Source organism: Theileria parva, assembly GCF_000165365.1.
Source record: "Theileria parva strain Muguga chromosome 3 map unlocalized ctg_530, whole genome shotgun sequence".
In the NCBI taxonomy this organism is placed as follows: Eukaryota; Apicomplexa; class Aconoidasida; order Piroplasmida; family Theileriidae; genus Theileria; species Theileria parva.
In genome coordinates, this window is record NW_876245.1 from 860,146 (window position 1) to 878,249 (window position 18,104).

General features: G+C 33.4%; 10 protein-coding genes across 10 annotated transcripts; 5 read left to right on the forward strand and 5 right to left on the reverse strand.

Moving 5' to 3' along the window:
* Positions 1-25: 25 nt before the first annotated feature.
* On the reverse strand, positions 26-2,791 carry leuS (tRNA synthetases class I (I L M and V) family protein; the record flags this gene model as incomplete). The annotated part of the gene is made up of 1 exon (XM_758343.2): positions 26-2,791. The coding sequence occupies one exon, from the start codon at positions 2,789-2,791 to the stop codon at positions 35-37; it is 2,757 nt and encodes a 918-aa protein (XP_763436.1). The 3' UTR covers positions 26-34.
* A 351-nt stretch (positions 2,792-3,142) lies between these two features.
* On the forward strand, positions 3,143-4,692 carry TpMuguga_03g00417 (uncharacterized protein; the record flags this gene model as incomplete). The annotated part of the gene is made up of 5 exons (XM_758344.2): positions 3,143-3,216; positions 3,312-3,459; positions 3,562-3,814; positions 3,926-4,201; positions 4,287-4,692. The coding sequence occupies 5 exons, from the start codon at positions 3,143-3,145 to the stop codon at positions 4,682-4,684; spliced, it is 1,149 nt and encodes a 382-aa protein (XP_763437.1). The 3' UTR covers positions 4,685-4,692.
* Positions 4,693-4,862: 170 nt separating this feature from the next.
* NAA38 (LSM domain protein) lies at positions 4,863-5,438 on the forward strand. The gene is made up of 3 exons (XM_758345.2): positions 4,863-4,990; positions 5,110-5,278; positions 5,339-5,438. Exons 1-3 carry the CDS (start codon positions 4,960-4,962, stop codon positions 5,421-5,423), a joined length of 285 nt encoding a protein of 94 aa, XP_763438.1. The 5' UTR covers positions 4,863-4,959; the 3' UTR covers positions 5,424-5,438.
* P4HA2 (2OG-Fe(II) oxygenase superfamily protein) lies at positions 5,069-6,695 on the reverse strand. The gene is made up of 4 exons (XM_061305691.1): positions 6,118-6,695; positions 5,757-5,985; positions 5,298-5,672; positions 5,069-5,258 (listed from the first exon to the last, which is right to left on the reverse strand). The coding sequence occupies exons 1-3, from the start codon at positions 6,451-6,453 to the stop codon at positions 5,473-5,475; spliced, it is 765 nt and encodes a 254-aa protein (XP_061161021.1). The 5' UTR covers positions 6,454-6,695; the 3' UTR covers positions 5,069-5,258; positions 5,298-5,472.
* Positions 6,696-6,749: 54 nt separating this feature from the next.
* Positions 6,750-8,938, forward strand: pdiA (Thioredoxin family protein). The gene is made up of 4 exons (XM_758347.2): positions 6,750-7,116; positions 7,249-7,447; positions 7,534-8,269; positions 8,417-8,938. Exons 1-4 carry the CDS (start codon positions 6,920-6,922, stop codon positions 8,899-8,901), a joined length of 1,617 nt encoding a protein of 538 aa, XP_763440.1. The 5' UTR covers positions 6,750-6,919; the 3' UTR covers positions 8,902-8,938.
* Positions 8,939-9,097: 159 nt separating this feature from the next.
* Positions 9,098-10,346, forward strand: DHDDS (putative undecaprenyl diphosphate synthase family protein; the record flags this gene model as incomplete). The annotated part of the gene is made up of 6 exons (XM_758348.2): positions 9,098-9,191; positions 9,223-9,370; positions 9,442-9,584; positions 9,700-9,816; positions 9,849-10,077; positions 10,194-10,346. Exons 1-6 carry the CDS (start codon positions 9,178-9,180, stop codon positions 10,344-10,346), a joined length of 804 nt encoding a protein of 267 aa, XP_763441.1. The 5' UTR covers positions 9,098-9,177.
* Positions 10,347-10,381: 35 nt separating this feature from the next.
* TpMuguga_03g00422 (uncharacterized protein) lies at positions 10,382-11,880 on the reverse strand. The gene has a single exon (XM_061305692.1). The coding sequence runs from the start codon at positions 11,764-11,766 to the stop codon at positions 10,399-10,401; it is 1,368 nt and encodes a 455-aa protein (XP_061161022.1). The 5' UTR covers positions 11,767-11,880; the 3' UTR covers positions 10,382-10,398.
* A 209-nt stretch (positions 11,881-12,089) lies between these two features.
* Positions 12,090-13,636, reverse strand: Ash2l (SPRY domain protein). Its single transcript, XM_061305693.1, has 9 exons — positions 13,401-13,636; positions 13,231-13,325; positions 13,017-13,063; positions 12,892-12,984; positions 12,720-12,850; positions 12,571-12,669; positions 12,408-12,492; positions 12,241-12,329; positions 12,090-12,178 (listed from the first exon to the last, which is right to left on the reverse strand). The coding sequence occupies exons 1-9, from the start codon at positions 13,501-13,503 to the stop codon at positions 12,105-12,107; spliced, it is 816 nt and encodes a 271-aa protein (XP_061161023.1). The 5' UTR covers positions 13,504-13,636; the 3' UTR covers positions 12,090-12,104.
* Positions 13,637-13,659: 23 nt separating this feature from the next.
* TpMuguga_03g02645 (Eukaryotic and archaeal DNA primase large subunit family protein) lies at positions 13,660-16,525 on the forward strand (the record flags this gene model as incomplete). The annotated part of the gene is made up of 16 exons (XM_061305895.1): positions 13,660-13,816; positions 13,905-13,994; positions 14,031-14,172; positions 14,230-14,389; positions 14,445-14,555; positions 14,607-14,664; positions 14,697-14,754; positions 14,874-15,057; positions 15,109-15,161; positions 15,226-15,280; positions 15,316-15,392; positions 15,449-15,542; positions 15,613-15,703; positions 15,772-15,867; positions 15,929-15,998; positions 16,180-16,525. The coding sequence occupies exons 6-16, from the start codon at positions 14,643-14,645 to the stop codon at positions 16,523-16,525; spliced, it is 1,146 nt and encodes a 381-aa protein (XP_061161024.1). The 5' UTR covers positions 13,660-13,816; positions 13,905-13,994; positions 14,031-14,172; positions 14,230-14,389; positions 14,445-14,555; positions 14,607-14,642.
* A 39-nt stretch (positions 16,526-16,564) lies between these two features.
* NBP35 (Cytosolic Fe-S cluster assembly factor NBP35) lies at positions 16,565-18,069 on the reverse strand. The gene is made up of 4 exons (XM_758352.2): positions 17,712-18,069; positions 17,633-17,680; positions 16,975-17,578; positions 16,565-16,839 (listed from the first exon to the last, which is right to left on the reverse strand). The coding sequence occupies exons 1-4, from the start codon at positions 17,866-17,868 to the stop codon at positions 16,584-16,586; spliced, it is 1,065 nt and encodes a 354-aa protein (XP_763445.1). The 5' UTR covers positions 17,869-18,069; the 3' UTR covers positions 16,565-16,583.
* Between the last annotated feature and the right edge of the window lie 35 nt (positions 18,070-18,104).

Consider the following 18,104-nt stretch of genomic DNA (forward strand, 5'->3'; position numbering starts at 1 on the left):
TTTAGTTCTCGGTATAATTAACAGATAAATGTGACTAGATATTAACAGTTTGTGGCCATTTTTCCAAAGTTATACTCCTGAATTTTTTGTCAGCGTCTTGTTTGTAGATTTCGTCATCTGCTTCTCCATGACTAAGTCTATGTTTTGTGTACCATAAATGTTCAGCTAGATGAGGTGCAAATGGGCTTAGTGTGATTAGGAAGATCTCTACAACCCTGAGTGTTAACTTCTTTTCCTCATCCCAAAGCTTCATTAACCTTAAAAACGTGAAAAACTCAGAAACCTTATTCAACTTAAAATTCTCCATGTTATACGTCATAACATTTATAAACTCATTCAACTTACTTTTTACACTAGGGTGTACTATATTAGAGTCCGATGTGTTATTGTTTACTACATTAGTGTTAACTGAGGACTGGGTAAAAAGCTGTTTGAAAAAGTTCGTAACAAATGTGTTGATTGATTTAAGTAACTTGTAGGGGCCTTGAATTGATTGAATTGACCAAATTCTGTCCTTATCAACGGGTCCTTGGAATAGCAAGTGGAGTCTCAGGGCGTCAGCACCAAAACGGTGTATGATTTCTTCAGGACTAGCTATGTTTCCCCTAGATTTCGACATCTTACATGTGCGAATTTGGACTTGTATTGACTTGTCAGACTTTAATACATACTTATTTTTATACTTCATTACTAAGTGGTCAGGCACCTCAAAATTCTCAGGATCTAAGTCACTTTGTGAGTCTTCCAATGGAGTGTTATAGTTGATAATTTGATCTTTTAAATCAGATTTCAAAGCGTTAAGAGTGTTTTGTGGAATAAAATATCGAACACTTTTAATTATACCATGGATTAGGATCTTTCTAAAGGGTTCGGAAACTGGAGAAACTCCAATGTCGAAGAGGAATTTGTTCCAGAATCTGCTATAAAGGAGGTGAGAAACTGCATGTTCAATGCCACCAACGTATAAATCTACAGGCAACCAGTAAGAAGCCAGTGATTTATTAAATGGCTGAAATTGATTGTTTGGGTCTGTAAATCGTAAGAAATGCCAACTACTTCCAGCCCACTGAGGCATGGTCTCAACCACTGATGGTGATAATTTTACGGGAAGAGGTTTCAATTCATCACTAGAGCTATCCACTGGTATCGGTTCTCCCCAACCTCTATTCCTACTAAATACCCAATCTTTCATATTATAATTTACATACTCCTTATAATATTTATTCACATGTGTACTAGAGTTACTTAAAGTATTTTCCGTCGGAATATAGTTTTCAGATGTATCAACTGTGTTAACGGTTGTTTCGGAAACTGTATTTGTGTTTGCTATGTTACAGATATCGAAAGAATAGTTTAGAATTGAATTAATGGGTTGATTAGTATTGATTGCAGCATTTGTGATGAATAGTGGTACTTGTTGAAGGTTGTGAGGGTTGGTAAAATACAGTCCACTAAACACTTTCCTTCTATTTCTCTGATCTAAAAGCTGTAGATTTGACTTTCTTAAAGTCTCTTCTAGTAGCTCTCTAACTAATTCAACTCTTTCAGGACTACAGTAACTTAATATATCCTCCTGTAATACTGACATTTCTATACTCTTGATCTCGTCTAACTTTTTAATATCATCTACAAAAGCTATACACTCATTTTTTAATCCACCCACTTTATTATCCAAATTAGTAACCGAGTTGTTTACACTATCAACTGAGTTAATACGACTGTGGTTATCATTTATGAGCAATTTGAAGGGTATGAGAAAACCTTTTTGGGGGTTAATCCAAGTTCGTTGAAGGTGTAGTAATCGTTCTGGAAAGTCTACAGTCTTGAGGTCGTCATATAGCCTCTGAGCATATTGTGTAATTCTTAGTTTCCACATTGATTTTAGTTTCTTGTATACGTCATAACCGCCTCTAACGGATTTCCCGTCAACAACCTCCTCGTTAGAGAGTTCACTGTCCAACTCGGAACAGTAATTTACATAGTCCGTATCTAAGTAGGCCAGATTTTTAAGGTACATTTGCTGGAATATCCATTGAGTCCACTTATAGTATGAAACATCCGAGGTTACCAGTTCCCTAGAGTAGTCAAACGAGTATCCCATGGCCTTAAGCTGTTGACGGAAGTTATTAACATTCTGTTCAACAGCTTCTTCAGGGGTTAAATTTTGCTTCTTAGAGTAAAGCTGTGTTGGTATCCCAAAACTGTCATAGCCCATAGGGTTAAGAACATTAAAACCCTGCAACCTCTTATAACGAGCTATCACATCCACCACTGTATAGCCTAGTAAATGTCCCACATGTAGTCCTTTCCCTGAAACATAAGGGATCATACTAAGGATGTAGTATTTTTTATCATTACTAACTGGATTCTGAGAGGTATCATGTGTATATGTAGTAGTTGGTGAGGAGGTGCTGTAAGGTGTTGTATTATCTTGATTATATGGTACATTATTGTTTAATTTAGGATCAATTGGTTTGTACAAATCATTGGTTTCCCAATAGTCTTGCCAAATATTCTCATAAACTCCACAGTCATATGGTACCTCAGAATCTACATCATTGCTCCCCAATAATTTACCAAACTTATTAAAGCTATTTAATTGATGTAATTGAGGGTTAAAATTGTTAAATCGATGGAATTTAGGGTAAAAATTGTTAGAATTTGAGTGTATAAAGAAATGTGTAAAATTGGAGAAAATTCTCCTTTTCGATCTAAGGCTTAAAGGAACACAGTCTAGACTCGGAAGTGCAATCGAAACAATAACAACAATGTTAAGAATCCCAAAAAACATTTATGGAATCAAATCTCGCAACCTCACAACTTATAAACACATTTTACATCAACATACACGTATTAACTAATTTTTAACCATTTTAAATTATTTTTGAACTTTTTATTAATTTTAATACTTTAAATAGTTTATATTTTAATGTAGTTCTAACTAATTTAGGATAGTTAGCTATTTTTATTTTTTTGGGCAATTTCAGAATTTTTTTCGGAAATATAGAAAATTCAACAAACAAATTTTTTGCTGTTTTTTAAGAAAGCTAGTTTTCAATTTAATATTTTAACACAATTTATATAATATTTTAATATTTTACGTAATGTTTTATTTAACACTTTACTACTCTGAGATATTGAAATGAGTTTTTTTAACGAGCCTTATGATGTGCAACTCGTTCTAGGACTAACTCTCGTCGGAGTCCCGAATTCATGGTAGGAATTTTTCTTAACTGCTAATTATTTAGTAATTTTATCTCTTACAACCAGTTGTGTATAGTATTGCTGGCAGTAGTGAAATATTGATGTAGGGATGACGTCACGTTGGTTGGGTATATGAAGAGTTACAGTTATGCTTTTGGGTCAAATGAGGTCTCAATAATGTCGGTGTTTATAGAAAATACAGTCAGTTCGGAACGTAAAGCACACATCACTTGCAATAATCTCTACTCAAAACAGGTAAACCATTGGTTCATTTGCCCTTAAATATACTCTATTTAACCTCTAATTGCTATTTTAATTGTTATTTAACTTGATTATAAGCTTTAATGTTGTTTGTAGAAATTACTGAAGATAAGACTAATTCCTGTGATTTGCGGTGAAGAGAGTAAATATTGTCAAATAATTACTGTTAGGCCTTACTGTTTTTGGATGTCCTTTAAACCTGATTCCTACCCAGTACCTTACATGCTTCCAAAGTATGGCTCCCAGGACCTCTCCTACGAAGTTGTCGAGGCGAAGATGTTGTTACATAAAAACAATATTCACCCGTCAATTGTTACTTGTCTCATGGAATTCAATTTATTACCTAAAGGTATTGCTTAAAGTTGATTGCTAATCCCTCTGAGGGACGTACTTTCACAGTTATTTACACAAGTCATATAGTCTTAGTTTAGTATAGTTATTAGTTGATATGGTCAATAAGGGTTTAATTTAGATGGAGGATATTGGTGTGCCTCAGATGCCATAGCAATTTGGCTAAGTTTAAAGGACGAAAACGTGACATTGTTCAACTTTTTGGAGGAGATGTTGTCAAAGATAAAGATGACGGCATCGACATTTCAGCCATATTCATACGAATTAGATGACGAATCAGTTTACTCCTCAAGATGGGACCAACTCGTAATACAGTACAATAATGATTTGTTATGGCCTTGGGATGATATTAATCCACAGAAAAAATTAAACATTACGCACAAAGGTAACCCTTTACCCTATTTCTCAGTTATATAGTTAGTAGAGGAGAATAATTAAATGCCATTATATACAATCTAATGATAAAGTAGGAAGAAGGAGGAATAAGAAGATAGGTTGTATAAGGTATGAAAGCAGTAGGAAGAGATGGGTGGTTGACTTATCATTAGATGGTCGTAGGTTACAGAAGTGTTTCCACGAGTCATACTATGGACTGGTAGGTGGTTTAGCAGAGGCGTTAAAGTGGCGTTTGGAGTACCTTGTTAACAACAATAGAGTTCCAACACCAGAGTCTGAACTTAAGAGCACCTCAGACTTGTTCGACAAAATCTTGCAAATCAATGTGGATGGCAGCCAGAAATTGCTACTAATTGAGGTGTTAAAGAGGCCAATTGAGGGATTCGAACAATACAGACCAAACGAACAAATCGAACAACTTATCGCAGAAAAAATACAACAGATCAATAACTCAAATAACCTTTCAAATTAACATTTTACTTATTACACAGTTCTCGACTATTAAATATATGAAGGTATTAGGGGTTATTATACAATACAAATTTATTTATAGTTTATAAATGAGATTGTTTGTGAAAAAACAAAAAATGAAAAGATAAAAATTTAATATACATGAACAAAATAATGGAAGAACACTATTTTAAATATTGTGTTGACATTTTTAATAATCATCATTATTTATGTTATTTTATTTTTCATTTTAACTTAAGTTAATTGACCGCTCAATGTGCCATATTATATACTATAATGGCCCCTATTCTGGAGCAATTTATTGAATGTAATTCCATACCACTATTATACACATTTTTACGCAATTTTCTCATATTTACTCAAATTTAATCAATATTATGATAAATTTTTAATAAAAATAATAAATTGAAGATAAATGGTGTTTAGGTAGTGTGTTTGTTATATCGGTAGATGGTAGAGTGTTTGTCGGTGTATTGAAGGGCTTTGACCAATTAACGAATCTGGTACTTTATAACTGTTTGGAGCGAGTTTATCATCCAGATGCACCGGTAGAGGAATTGGAGCTTGGAATCTACCTGTTACGCGGTGATAACATGTACTATATACATATTTACCTTGTTTATATATTTAAATCGGTTAATTATTTTAAATTTAGTGTATTGGTCGGAGAAGTTGATGTTGACGTTGATAGAAGCATGTCTGGTATTGAAGCTTTACCCATTAATCCAGTTATATACTAATTTCTTGTACACATACACTACCTACTATGGTATAATTAATTTATTGAGATTAATAAGAGCGTATTGGCAACTTATTGAAGAAGCAGTTGATGACGTATTTAGTTCCTGAAGTTGGTGTAGTTCCAGCATGGATCAATCTTTCATCCATTTCTCCTGAATCGGTAACATTTCTCCATAAAACACCACTGTTTGCGATTGGACTTATTCCTATTCCAAGCTCAGGAAACACGGTTTCTCCTCCTTCCACATCTATAAAATATTAGTCCGGCCCGTTGAAATATTATAAATAACTCTGTCATATTTAAAAAGGAGTTTTTGATACAGATAAGATACCATTAAGATAAAGCAAAAGAGTGTGTGATCTGAAGGATCCATCATGGTGTTGATTGAAATAGTCGCCTGGATTATATTTGACCATAACAAGTTTTTCAAGGTATTTCACATCAATTCCAGCAACCAAAGCTGCACGCTCCTCAACTTTGCTTATAATTTCATCCTCGTAATGTTCGAATATTATACTCTTACTCTTACGAGTTCTACTCACCAACGTTGTATATTCTTCCTGATTATCAGTTATAGTATGGGATAAAGGAGTAAATAAGTATGTAACTTAATATAATAGAGTAAGAAATACAACTACTCATAATATTATACTAGGTATATTTGTTGAAAATAATATGGGTAAAAATGATACGGGGAGAGAATGTGTAGAACCGATAGAGGTTTGTGAGTCGACCCAGAGGTTATGGTCAAAATTAATTAAATAATTGACCCAATCTTCATTTAAAATGTTTAAAATAATAGAAATTTGAGGGTCAAAATATATATAAAATTTACTCAAAACCACCTTCTCATCCTCGTCATTGTCGATTATTAACGTACTTTCTTTGTAATATTTAATTATTAATTTATTTTCACATTTACGAACAATTTTTCTTATATCTTTGAAAGATGTCAGAGTACAAAGTTTCTCAAAACTACCAGATAACTCATCTCTTTTACCAAGACTGTCATCTATCAATTTATTCATCTAGTACATAATTAATGTGTGGAGTAATTATTAAATCGAATCGTAGAAATTTGTAGTAAATCGTTTAAACTCTTTAAAAAGTACAAAATAAATTATAAATAATAAAAACTAAATAATAAATACGTTAAAATATTTAGACAAAATAGGTGCCAATGAAGATTTTGTAAAAAAATCTTAAAACTAATAATCTACTCCTTATGTTAAGTAAATGTAGTGAAAAATAACCTAAATGTGTGTCAATAATTATCAATGGAGTATGGATCAAGATTCTTTCAACCCCCATATGAACACTAATAATAACATCCTCGGTGTTATTAATCATTTACTATTAGAATATTTTAGATCATATCCTTTCGAAGTTATACACAATTAATGGTAATATTATTATATGATACAATTTTTTCGAAAAATTCATAAATACAATTAATATAACTACAATACAATATAGTTCAGTTAAAAAGGTAAAATGGGGAATTTCAAGAATATATTGACCAGTTTCGTTTATTTATTAATTTTATTCCCTTCTGGGTTCTTTTTCTCTGGATCAAGCCTGTTTTGTGAAGCCAAAAATGAAACCGACGACGTCAAAGTCCTCACTGATGACACTTTCGATAAATTCCTCACCGAAAATAAATTAGTTATGGTCAAATTCTACGCTGACTGGTATTTTTTGGCTACATAATAACATAAAATTATGTACATATAATTAGTTACACATGATTATTTATTTTACACTAGTCACTTGACTATTGGTGTGGTTATCTATTTTTTAAACCCATTCTGACCATTTCGTAGGTGTGTACATTGTAAGAATCTGGCTCCAGAGTATTCAAAGGCAGCTAAGATGCTCAAGGATGAGAAGTCTGATGTTGTCTTCGCCAAGGTCAGGAACGAAGAAGGTGTAAATCTCATGGAACGCTTCAACGTCAGAGGGTTTCCAACTCTCTATTTCTTCAAAAACGGCACAGAAGTTGAATATTCCGGCTCCAGAGATGTTAGTTTCCAATCAATTCTATAATACATTATTACCTATAAATTTTATGTATAGATATTAATATTTAAGGTCATAATGAACTGCAGGCTCCCGGACTGGTATCGTGGGTTAAAGAATTGTCAACACCTGGAGTCAAGTTTGTCGAAGATCCCTCAGTGTTGCCAATGGACAAAGTTTTCGTTGTCTCCTATTCAGATTACAGTTTGTCAGACCTTGACTCTGGATCAGTCTCTCCTCTTTTCCTCAAATTCGTTAGAGAGTCTGACAAGTACCGCTCATACTTTTCTTTCTTCAACCTCGCACACACCCATAAGGACAAGAGTAGCTGGAACAAGTGGCGCACAACTGAAGAGTGGTCAAAATGGAAGGAGTTTTCCCAAAAACATAGTGACCTTAAGGAACTGACCGAAGCCTTGAGTAAGCAGGAAGAGGAATACAAGGACAAGGATATGAAGGAAGAATATGTGGTCCACCAGCCTTCAGAAGGATTCACGAGATTCGAGGGAAGCACTGAAGACGAGCTTGAGAAGTTCCTATCACGTGAAACTCTACCGCTATTTGCTGAAATTGACCAGGAAAACTACATGAGGTTCATCACCTCCGGAATGGATTTGGTCTGGTTCTGCGGTACAAAGTCAGATTATGACAAGTATAAGGATGTATTCACAAAGGTGGCTCGTGTTCTCCGCCACCAAAGCACCTTTGTCTGGGTTGACTCAGATAAGTTTGGAACTATAAAAGAGGTCTTCTTACTCACCCAACTGCCAGCAGTGGCTTATCAAACACCCACCGGACGTTATCTCTTACAACCAAATCAACAACGTACTATTCACACTAGTTATTAACTATAATTCTAGTTATTTATCTTCATTCTAGTTAGTGAATATAGACAATACTTAGTTGATAGAGTTAATATTTGGTTAATATAGTCAATATTAGTAAAATGGGATTAATATAAAATTTTTGTAGAATCTGTGAAAGAAGCAAAGTCGTACAATTTTGACACGTTTGACTCACTTCTTGACTTCTACCACGATGTGAAGATGGGATTAGTACCAAAATCAGTAAGAAGTGAAGAGGAACCGAAGGAAAATGACGGTCCAGTCAAGGTTGTTGTCGGAAACACCCTTGAGAAGCTGTTTGACTCAAAGAAGAACGTTTTGTTGATGATCCACGCGCCGCACTGCCAGCACTGCAAGAACTTCCTGCCTGTGTACACGGAGTTCGCAACTGTGAACAAGGACAACGACTCGCTGATTGTGGCCAGCTTCAACGGTGACGCAAACGAGTCGAGTATGGAGGAGGTCAACTGGGACTCCTTCCCAACTCTGCTCTATTTCAAGGCAGGCGAACGAGTTCCCGTGAAGTTCGCCGGAGAACGCACTGCTGAAGGCCTCAGGGAGTTTGTCACGCAAAACGGCGGGTTCGTCGAAGATATCCACACTGAACTATAACCTGTAAAAAAATTCCTCAATATATTTCATACATTCATTGTGCAAATTTTCATACAGGTTTATTATGTCTCTGTCATTGTTTACACTGTTATTAGATTAATAGGGTATTAATTTAGTAAATTATTGATGGAAGGTTTAGAATCTCAGTATTCCTCGTTATAGGGTGATTTTTCAAATCATTCTCGAAAATAATAAATATTTAAAATATTATTAAGTAGTTAAATGATAGTGTAAATTAGTGGGAAATGGAAAATTAAACTGTGTGTGATTTAAACGATGAAACTTACTGGGTAATTTGGTGGTCTACACATGGTGTTGTAGATTCCAGGAATACATGGTGTTTGTGATGAAACCAATGTTGAGGGTGGAACACATGGCTCTGATTATGGACGGGAACAGAAGATACGCTAAGAATCTGAACCTACAACAATCGCAAGGACATCTCAACGGCTTCAATAAACTCCTCGAAGTATTTACAACACACTACATACGCAGTTTATCATGTAAATATAAATATTCAAATGAACAAATTGGCCGTAGATATTGGAGTTTAGTAGCTTGTTTGGATTGAAGGTGATAACGATATTCGCCTTCTCTTTGCTGAACTTTAGCAGAACTCGGAAGGAGATTTCAGACCTGCTTAACCTTTTCGTTGATCTTTCAGGCCCTAAATCACAACTAGAGTATTTTCCACTACCAGAATTCTCAGTTACATATTTGCAATATACAAACTACTGTATTATAATATTGGTGGTTTTCTCTCTTTACCTTAATTAGGGGTGATAAATAGTGTATTAGGGAGTTGTGTGAAAGAATTGGATGTAAAATAAGATTTTGTGGCGATTTTTCATTTTTAGGTGAGGATATTAAACAGATTCTGAACGATATTCAGTCTAAAACTAATCATTACAGCAAGTAAATCTCTATTACACACCTAATTCACATAGGATGACTTTAAACGTATGTGCATCATACGGGGGTAGAAATGAAATTATCAACGCTCTCAACAAATTTAACTCAAATGTTGAAAACAATACTACTTTTAACACTGATAACACCAACAATAATGCTAGGGAGGAATATTATAGAAATTTGTACACTGGTGATTTTACACCACCAAACCTACTTATTAGAACTTCTGGTGAATCGAGATTATCTGATTTTCTCATCTATCAAGTAGTATTCTATTTTTATCCTTAATCATACTTTATTTTAGCTAAATTTGCATTATTTATACATTTAACAGTTAATTATTCATGGTTTAACTGTCAATATGGTACATAAATGTTTAGTGCTCTGAACATACTTGCTTTTATTTTGTTAAGGAGATGTGGCCTGAGCTTAGTTTCAATCGGTTAATTTGCATATTGATACACTATTCCGTTTTCCAACCAATACTAAACTGTGTAAACTCATTCACCAAGTTCATAAATCACAAAAACTAATTTAATAATAGTGTATGGTAAATTATACAAGAAAATGAATCATGAAAACAAATTAGAGGTGTTGACGAACGTTGTCTGAGGAGGATTTGAGAACCCAGTTACCGCCAGAGAGGTTGAAAAGAGCATACCCATTATCGGTGAAGGAAAGTCTTAATTCCTTGGAGTCAGGGTGATAAGTTAGGCGAGTAGGATGAGGGGAGCCTTCCTTGAAACTCCAAAGCTTCTTGCCGTCAAAGTCAATCAGGCGGCACTTGACTCCTCCGATTAACTCATACTCGAATGAATCCTTGTATCTGGTTTGAATGTAATAATCCTGGCCAGGTAATAGAGTCGCGCCCTCCTCAGAGTACAAGGCGATTTTGGGAATGGGAACCACAAGAGTGATCAAGCACATGTTGTTGTCATAGCGAAACGAGGAAATTTTATCCTTGAAGTTAAATTGAACGCTTTCAAACTGGTAATCAACCAGTATATATTCCGGTACGGGTTCGCCTTCCTTGTAAGTAAACAGAACGTCGTCGAAGTATTTACACATGCAACATAGTACCCCAGGTTTCACTCTATACAACCTGTAATTATTATATGGCTTGGTCACAATGTAATCATCTGGATTCATTAACATCCTGGTACGAGTGGCGATTGGGACTGAGGTATCTGAAATGGTATAGCGAGAACTGTTGCCAGAATTGGTTTCAGAAAGCTTGGAGGCGGTATTCGAATTGTTATAGTAGTAGTCGTCAAATTCAGAGTCTGAGGGTAATTTGTAAAGTTTCAGTGGGTTCGTGTCAATGAAAATATTCTTTTTAACTCCATTCGGAAAAACCAGTGTCATGAAGTTGTTTTTACTGGTAAAAAATATACATTTAGGGTGGCCATTCAATTTGTCAACGGAATACTCCCAGTACCACCTTTCATCGTATTGAACAAGGTGCACATCTTTATCCAAAATTATCTTGTACATATCATCTGAAGTCTCGATTTTCGCGTCAGAATCAGTGAGGAAAGAGTAATGAGGTACTTTATCTGGATCAGATTCAGTCAACTTAACATCCAAGGAGTACAGGTATAGTTTGTCAATATTGGGCTTAATCAATTTGTGTTGTTCAGGCATATTAAGGATATGCTCTGGACCGCTAGGAGTTGCGCCATAGAATCCCGTGGATACTTGGGATACATACGTGCTTGGGTCGCTGAACGTCTTGAACAAATCAATGTCACTGATTACATTGAAGAGGAAGCCCCTCCTGGCCTTAAAATTCCTAGATGAGGGCGAACAGAAGGTCGTGTACTGGTCAGTTGACATTATGGTACGGATATCCAGTGGAACTGGAACAGAGTTAGGTAAAGGGCCCGTTGGCGGCGCCAGTGTTGATAAATACTTATTTGTAGATTCGTTTATAGAGAATGATAATCCTGACATTTCTGGAACTGCTAATTTACATAAAATTTGGTACAAATTAGTTTACAAAAAATAATAAAAGATTCTTGTGTGGTTAGTAGAAAACAATAGATCATGGCCGCATCTTTTAATTCAAAAGCACCATAATCTACAGATTATTTAGAAAAATATTTGAGAATAGTGTTTTTTAAAGAAGAATATAGAGAAATCTTCAATAAAATTTTAGTATACACAAGTGTACGTGTAGTATTTACTAATGAATTCCTGAACAATGAGATTCCAGTAAAATAGTGTGTGATTAACACACTTTCAACTTAACAGTCATTCTTATTACAATGTATTACCATTTTCACAAAAAATTAATTAATTATTGGTTTGTCCATTAGACAACATGGTTTATATTCTTCAGGTGGTTTATATACAAAGTTGGGTCCTATACCATACATTACTTCTTCTTGGTAAATAACTAGGTAGAATAATAGTCTAGAGAGTTGCCTAGATTAATTGTGATAGAAGCTCCCATATAAAGTGAAATTGCTGGGTGATAATATCCATCATATACGTCAATATCCAATTTATCATATCTACATCAATATTAGTTTTAGTCTTGTTAAATCAATAAATAATTGTATAAACTGGTTTAAATTGTAATAAAAAGGTACAATTTGCCGTTGATTGAAAATTGTGTAAAAGAATTGGGATTTGTTCTGGATGGTGGTATATTCTTAGGGTCACATAATACTCCATCTATAAACACATTATACAAATATCTTCTACGATTAATAATTATATATCTAATTAGGATTAAATTAGTGTATTTTATACCTCTGAGAAATTCGTATAACTTTAAATCGCCTCGGGGATCATGAAAATCAGTAGTCGGAATCTCCAAACTCAAATAACATCCAATCACATCTCCAACACCTAAATTCCATTATACAAGATTTATAACTTTAAATAGTGTATAGAATTACTGAATGAGGTGGCATAGGGGTATTTCTTTGAATTATAACAAGCCTTTCCATCAATGTCGGAAATTGAGAATCCGTAACTATTAATTCCAACAGGTGTATCATATCTCTGATATCTACATGCATAACCCACTCTAAAACAATAATATAAGAGATTATACATGTAGAAGAGTACCTAACATGCCCTTTAATCTGGTGTTTAAAAGAATTATCATGACCGACAAATTTAAGATTTTTATAATCTTGATTTATTTTAACTTCATAATACCTAAAATAGGGGTAAAATAATGTAAAAAATACCATTTTCCAGTACAAGCACAATGTGTACAAAACACCGACGACCAACCCTGATACCATAATCAACTGTGTAAGTAAATAAGTTTAGGTGGAATTTTCAAAAAATGAAAATTTTAAAAAATTAACACCAAATAATAAAATTATCATCAATAAATAAATTAGGGAATAATAGATAAATTTATATAGATAATTGAAATAATGCTAAATAGAAGAATACTTTGTAACCGGTGGCTGAAAGTCGATCAGGGGTCAATTTGATATTTTTATCCTTAAATTTGTAAGATAGTTTAGGAACAACACCGTCATCAATTCCTGAACAATTAGTGACAGAAATGAGTGAAATTATGTGAAAATTGTATAAAAATACGTAAAATTAGGGGAAATTACCATTTTTCTTCAGCTTATACTCAGCAATCCCATTGTTATAGCTCCTCTTTATTTTAGAAGGAGGTGTTAAACTAGAAGTATCAACTTCGCATTCACCTTTCATTATATATTTTTTACTGTTACCACAATTTTCACACAATAATCAATTTTTTACACAATATTAAAATTTTTAAAACTAATTATGTATTTTTATAAAATAATTTATTTTTTGCTCTATAGTTAATTGTTTGGTGTCGTCTTTTTTTCAAGAGTGTTGAAGATGAGTATATTATATGATAATGGTGACGAGAATGAAATATATCTCGATTGTTTTTATAAGGGTTACAAACATGTTTTGTCCTTTTATAATAAGCCTCCTCTTTCAGGCGAAATCGATCTCAGAAGCTTTCAAGAAATCGCAGCAAAACGTTTAGCACGTACTTCTCTTACACATTTTTTACAATTTCATCTAATTTATATATTTTAACAATTTATAAGCTTTTCGCAATTTTATATGTGTTGTAGTATTGCAGTATATTGATATGAGAAGTGAATTGAAGATAAAATCCCATAAATCTAAGGATTCTGAGCCTTTGAAATATGATCAAAAAACAAGTAATTTAAGCTTTTTAGATTAATATTATTGGTTAGTGGAGAGGATGAACGAGATTGAGGATAAAATGCTAGAATTTGAGCTTATGCTACCCAAAATTTTATACAGTAAAGAAGAATTATATGATTTTATACATATCGCACAAAGAGATGTTATATCACATTTTATACTACGAATGGCGTACAATTTACCCATAATACATATTTAGTTATATGTTTTACTAATTTTATGATATAGATTCAGTCGTGAAAAGGATAAGATGGATTGGTTTGTAAAGAATGAATGCAAATTATTTGATATAAGACTCGAGAGACTGAGATCAGTAAAGGTTCAGGAAGTTGATGGTGTCGATAAATTGGAGACTTTCCTACACAATCAAGGAATAAAATATCCTGTCGTATACTCTTAACTATATAAAATCCCTCTATACATTCTATACTATTGGTTTATAGGTGAAAAATCCTGCGATTACTAAAGGACGTTATATGACTAAGGAATTGATAGATTTTACTGACCTTATAAGATTTAGACCTGACGTCAACTCTATAGATAAGCTCTACCAAGTAATACACACAATTATTACTAGCATATTTATGGTATATTTTATTTACTAGGTTCCATTTTATCCTGATGCAAATCAATTAGTAAGAATGAAATTGGTCGCCATTAAGAGTAATTTTTAAAGCCAAATAATAATACATTAGATTCTATTGCTTATGTTCCACCAAACAGCCTCTTCATTGTTATATCAACCAAGTTTAGGTATTAATTCTATTCTTTTTCTCACTTTAGTTATATTAACTATAATGTACTAAAATGATACTATAGTTATGTCTAATTTATTCATAACTTCCATTATACTCTGAGTTAACTTTTTTTAGAAATGAATTACAACATTCAATGAAATATTTGAATGAAAACCAATCGATGTTGGATTCGGTTATAGTGAATGATGAACGATTGTGTGATTTTATGAGAGTGTTACCGGAATCATATCTAGCCAATGACTACTCCAAAATTACCTTCACAGATGACACAAGATTAACACTCTCAAACATTAATCAAGTATTTTTTAGTTATTTATTCTGTTTTATACTCCGTTTAACAATTTTTTAGGTATATAAGTTTACATTTCCGCCCTGCATGAGAAGAATGTTTTCACATCTACTGTAAGTTTTATTCTTATTTAATATTTAATTCCCCTTAAACTCGTGTTAATATAATCTATTATAGTAAGAATCATCATATAAAGCATGAAGGAAGACAACAGTTATGGCTATTTCTCAAGGTAATCACACTGATAGTTGATAATAAATAACACAGGGTTGTGGATTAACTATGGAAGAATCACTACAGTTAAATCGCACCTTATGGAATGATTCCGGCAATTTCGATAAAGAGTTTCTATTACACTACATTCATCATTTATTTGTATTTACACTAATTGTTTCCTCAGGCACGCATATAATATAAGACATTTGTATGGCAAGGAGGGGAAAAGAACTAGTTATCCACCTTATTCTTGCACAAGAATGATTAAAAATTCACCCGTACATTTTCTAAATAGTTATTTACAGAACTATTTATGAATTTCTGTAAATTAATACGTAATTTTTATAGCCAAATGTTTCTGGAACTGCACATGGTTGTCCATTTAAAGAACTAGATCCAAAATCCTTATATCAATTGTTACAAGAATTTGGCCTTAACTGTATCTATCTCACTATTATTTACTTAATACGTACACTTATAGTGTTAATGGAAATAATTTTTGTTTAGCCACTCAAATTGAACCAATAATTGATTTAAAAACATCATTTCAATTTCAATTGGCGTGCGTTGAATATTTTAACCAAACTACTCCAAACGCATGTGGTAACTAACATCACTACCAGCTTTATATTTATATTTATATTACCGTTAATGTGCTTAATAGCTGATGGAATTGGAACGAGTCCAAACACTTTTTTTCATTCAAGTTTCAAAGCTAAGTTTTTGAAGAATAAGTCTCAAGATTTTGAACAATCGCAATAATCTATTATCCACCATATAGCCGTATATTTTATTATAACTTTTAGTGTTTTTTATGGATATTGTGGTTTTAAAGAATATTTTGCTGATATACTAACGTAACAGGTACTATAATAGGGTTTTACTACTAGATATAGCAGCCACAATCAAATGTAGCTACAACTCCTCAGACTCAAGCTCCGTAACCGCTAAAGCTACTCCTGCACCAACTGCTCCTACAGTAACTGGACCAGCAGTTAAACCCCGACCGGTTACTTCTTCAACTACTACTCCTGTAGCAACACCTAAGGTAGCTCCTTCTGGCCGACCCGTAACACTTAACATCAGTGGGAATGCTAGTACTGAAGACTTTGATTACACTTTGGATCATAATAGAAATATTAAGATTTACACTGCCAAGGGTAGTTCAGTGTTTTACCAGATTATAAAGACCAGTGGTAATTGTGGAAGCGGGTGTCTTGGGTTCGAGACCCGTCTCCATCACCGCCCAGACCACTTATAATAAATGAAACTATTAACTATAACTAATGAAATGAAGGAATTTAGAGAAAAATATAATATTAAAGTGTTAATAAAGTTTGAGCCAAGTTGATGAATGTACTATTATGATGAAAAAATTGACCTAACTCTCCAGCTTGTGTTATTTTGGGATCAGATTCAACTGTTACGTGTTTACCTATTTTATACTTTTCACATAACTCCTTTAGTTCATTAGCGCTCATATCATCAGGAGCATCAGTTTGGTCCGTGTTGTGGTCCAGAAAGGAGTTTGTCATGTTCTCTACCAACATTACAATCTCAATTCCAACATCAGCACTAAAATATTATAAATAGGTTAATTCAGGAGTAAAAATGAATTTTGAAGAAATAGCTATATTTAGGGTAAAATTATAAAATTATCTAAAAATAAATAACTGAAAAATAAGTAAATTAGTGGTAGAGGAGGTTTACCAAAACTTTGCTGATCTTTTTACATCATCTATTGCTCTTTTTTGAGGAGTAGTCACCAATACGCCCATCAAACTGCTATTGTCAGCTCTTCTAAGCATCTTAACGGTGTTAATAAAGGTTATATGCTCGTCTGAAGTCCCGGGAGGTGTGTCAACAACTAAATAATCCAATTCACCCCAATTAACACTTGTTAAGAACTTCTTAATTAAAGCGTCTTTCTTAGCGCCACGCCAACTTATGCAATGCTCATCATTACTCATTAAGTAACCAATTGACATAACACACATTCTGTCAGTGACGTATATAGGAGACCAACCGAGAAGTGATTCAAAGACCTCAGAGTGGCGAGTGTTAGTCATGGCTGGAACTGAAGGGCCAGTGATGTCAATATCTAAAAGGCCGACTCTCTTCCCCAAGTGTTCTAAGCTATAAGCCAATTGAACAGCTACGGTAGATTTACCAACACCTCCCTTACCAGAAGCGATTACCACTATGTTATTAACATTAGTCAGAGAGTTAGGAGTGTTGGAGTTAAGTGAGTTGGCTGAGTTATTGGAGGAGCAAGTTGATTTATTAGGACATCCTTCACATGATTTACTCAATCCTATTAAAGTTATTAGTATATATAACAGGTGGAAAAATAGGCAAGTTAAAATACCGGCATATTCTGTTCCAGGGCCTGGACAAGATTCAGGAATATCATCCCCTATAATATGTATTACACATTTGAAACATACTCCTTTTGAAAAAACTGAATGTGTTTGAAAATTTGTTAGAGTATTTAACCAAATAATGGTAGGCAGTAATAAATGCGATAATTTTTATTTCGGTGGAATGGTTTGAAATAAATTTCAAAAAGTCATTCCAAACACCTCCTTTAGATTCCTTCTTCATTTTCTCCAATTATTTAATCTAATATTGTACAGTTTTAAAAGCAGTTTAAAGACAGTTAAAATACAAGTGTATATTTAATTAAAAATAGAAGTAATTTTACAAGTTTGGTGAAAATAAAAAAATATTGTTATAATACAGATAGATTCCTATATTTAGACAATTTGAAATTATCCATTAATATTAAAAATAATTTTAACCATTTTATTCAAAAATGTATTATTTCATTGGTCTACATA

Bases quoted from the DNA above. Each gene is read 5' to 3' on its own strand.
- TpMuguga_03g00422 (XM_061305692.1), bottom strand. From the start codon at position 11,766: ATGTCAGGATTATCATTCTCTATAAACGAATCTACAAATAAGTATTTA.
- pdiA (XM_758347.2), top strand. From the start codon at position 6,920: ATGGGGAATTTCAAGAATATATTGACCAGTTTCGTTTATTTATTAATT. The intron at 7,117-7,248 runs GTATTTTTTGGC...ACCATTTCGTAG, and splicing joins GTCAAATTCTACGCTGACTG to GTGTGTACATTGTAAGAATC. The intron at 8,270-8,416 runs GTACTATTCACA...AAATTTTTGTAG, and splicing joins CTTACAACCAAATCAACAAC to AATCTGTGAAAGAAGCAAAG.
- NAA38 (XM_758345.2), top strand. From the start codon at position 4,960: ATGGCCCCTATTCTGGAGCAATTTATTGAAT. The intron at 4,991-5,109 runs GTAATTCCATAC...AATGGTGTTTAG, and splicing joins TCTGGAGCAATTTATTGAAT to GTAGTGTGTTTGTTATATCG. The intron at 5,279-5,338 runs GTACTATATACA...TTTTAAATTTAG, and splicing joins CTGTTACGCGGTGATAACAT to TGTATTGGTCGGAGAAGTTG.
- Ash2l (XM_061305693.1), bottom strand. From the start codon at position 13,503: ATGAAAGGTGAATGCGAAGTTGATACTTCTAGTTTAACACCTCCTTCT. The intron at 12,670-12,719 runs GTAATTCTATAC...AATGGAATTTAG, and splicing joins CCCCTATGCCACCTCATTCA to GTGTTGGAGATGTGATTGGA. The intron at 12,493-12,570 runs GTATAAAATACA...ATGTGTTTATAG, and splicing joins GTTATACGAATTTCTCAGAG to ATGGAGTATTATGTGACCCT.
- P4HA2 (XM_061305691.1), bottom strand. From the start codon at position 6,453: ATGAATAAATTGATAGATGACAGTCTTGGTAAAAGAGATGAGTTATCT. The intron at 5,986-6,117 runs GTATCATTTTTA...ACTGATAATCAG, and splicing joins GTTCTACACATTCTCTCCCC to GAAGAATATACAACGTTGGT. The intron at 5,673-5,756 runs GTATCTTATCTG...AATATTTTATAG, and splicing joins TCTTTTGCTTTATCTTAATG to ATGTGGAAGGAGGAGAAACC.
- NBP35 (XM_758352.2), bottom strand. From the start codon at position 17,868: ATGAAGAAGGAATCTAAAGGAGGTGTTTGGAATGACTTTTTGAAATTT. The intron at 17,579-17,632 runs GTATTTTAACTT...TAACTTTAATAG, and splicing joins CCCTGGAACAGAATATGCCG to GATTGAGTAAATCATGTGAA. The intron at 16,840-16,974 runs GTAAACCTCCTC...ATAATATTTTAG, and splicing joins AAAAGATCAGCAAAGTTTTG to TGCTGATGTTGGAATTGAGA.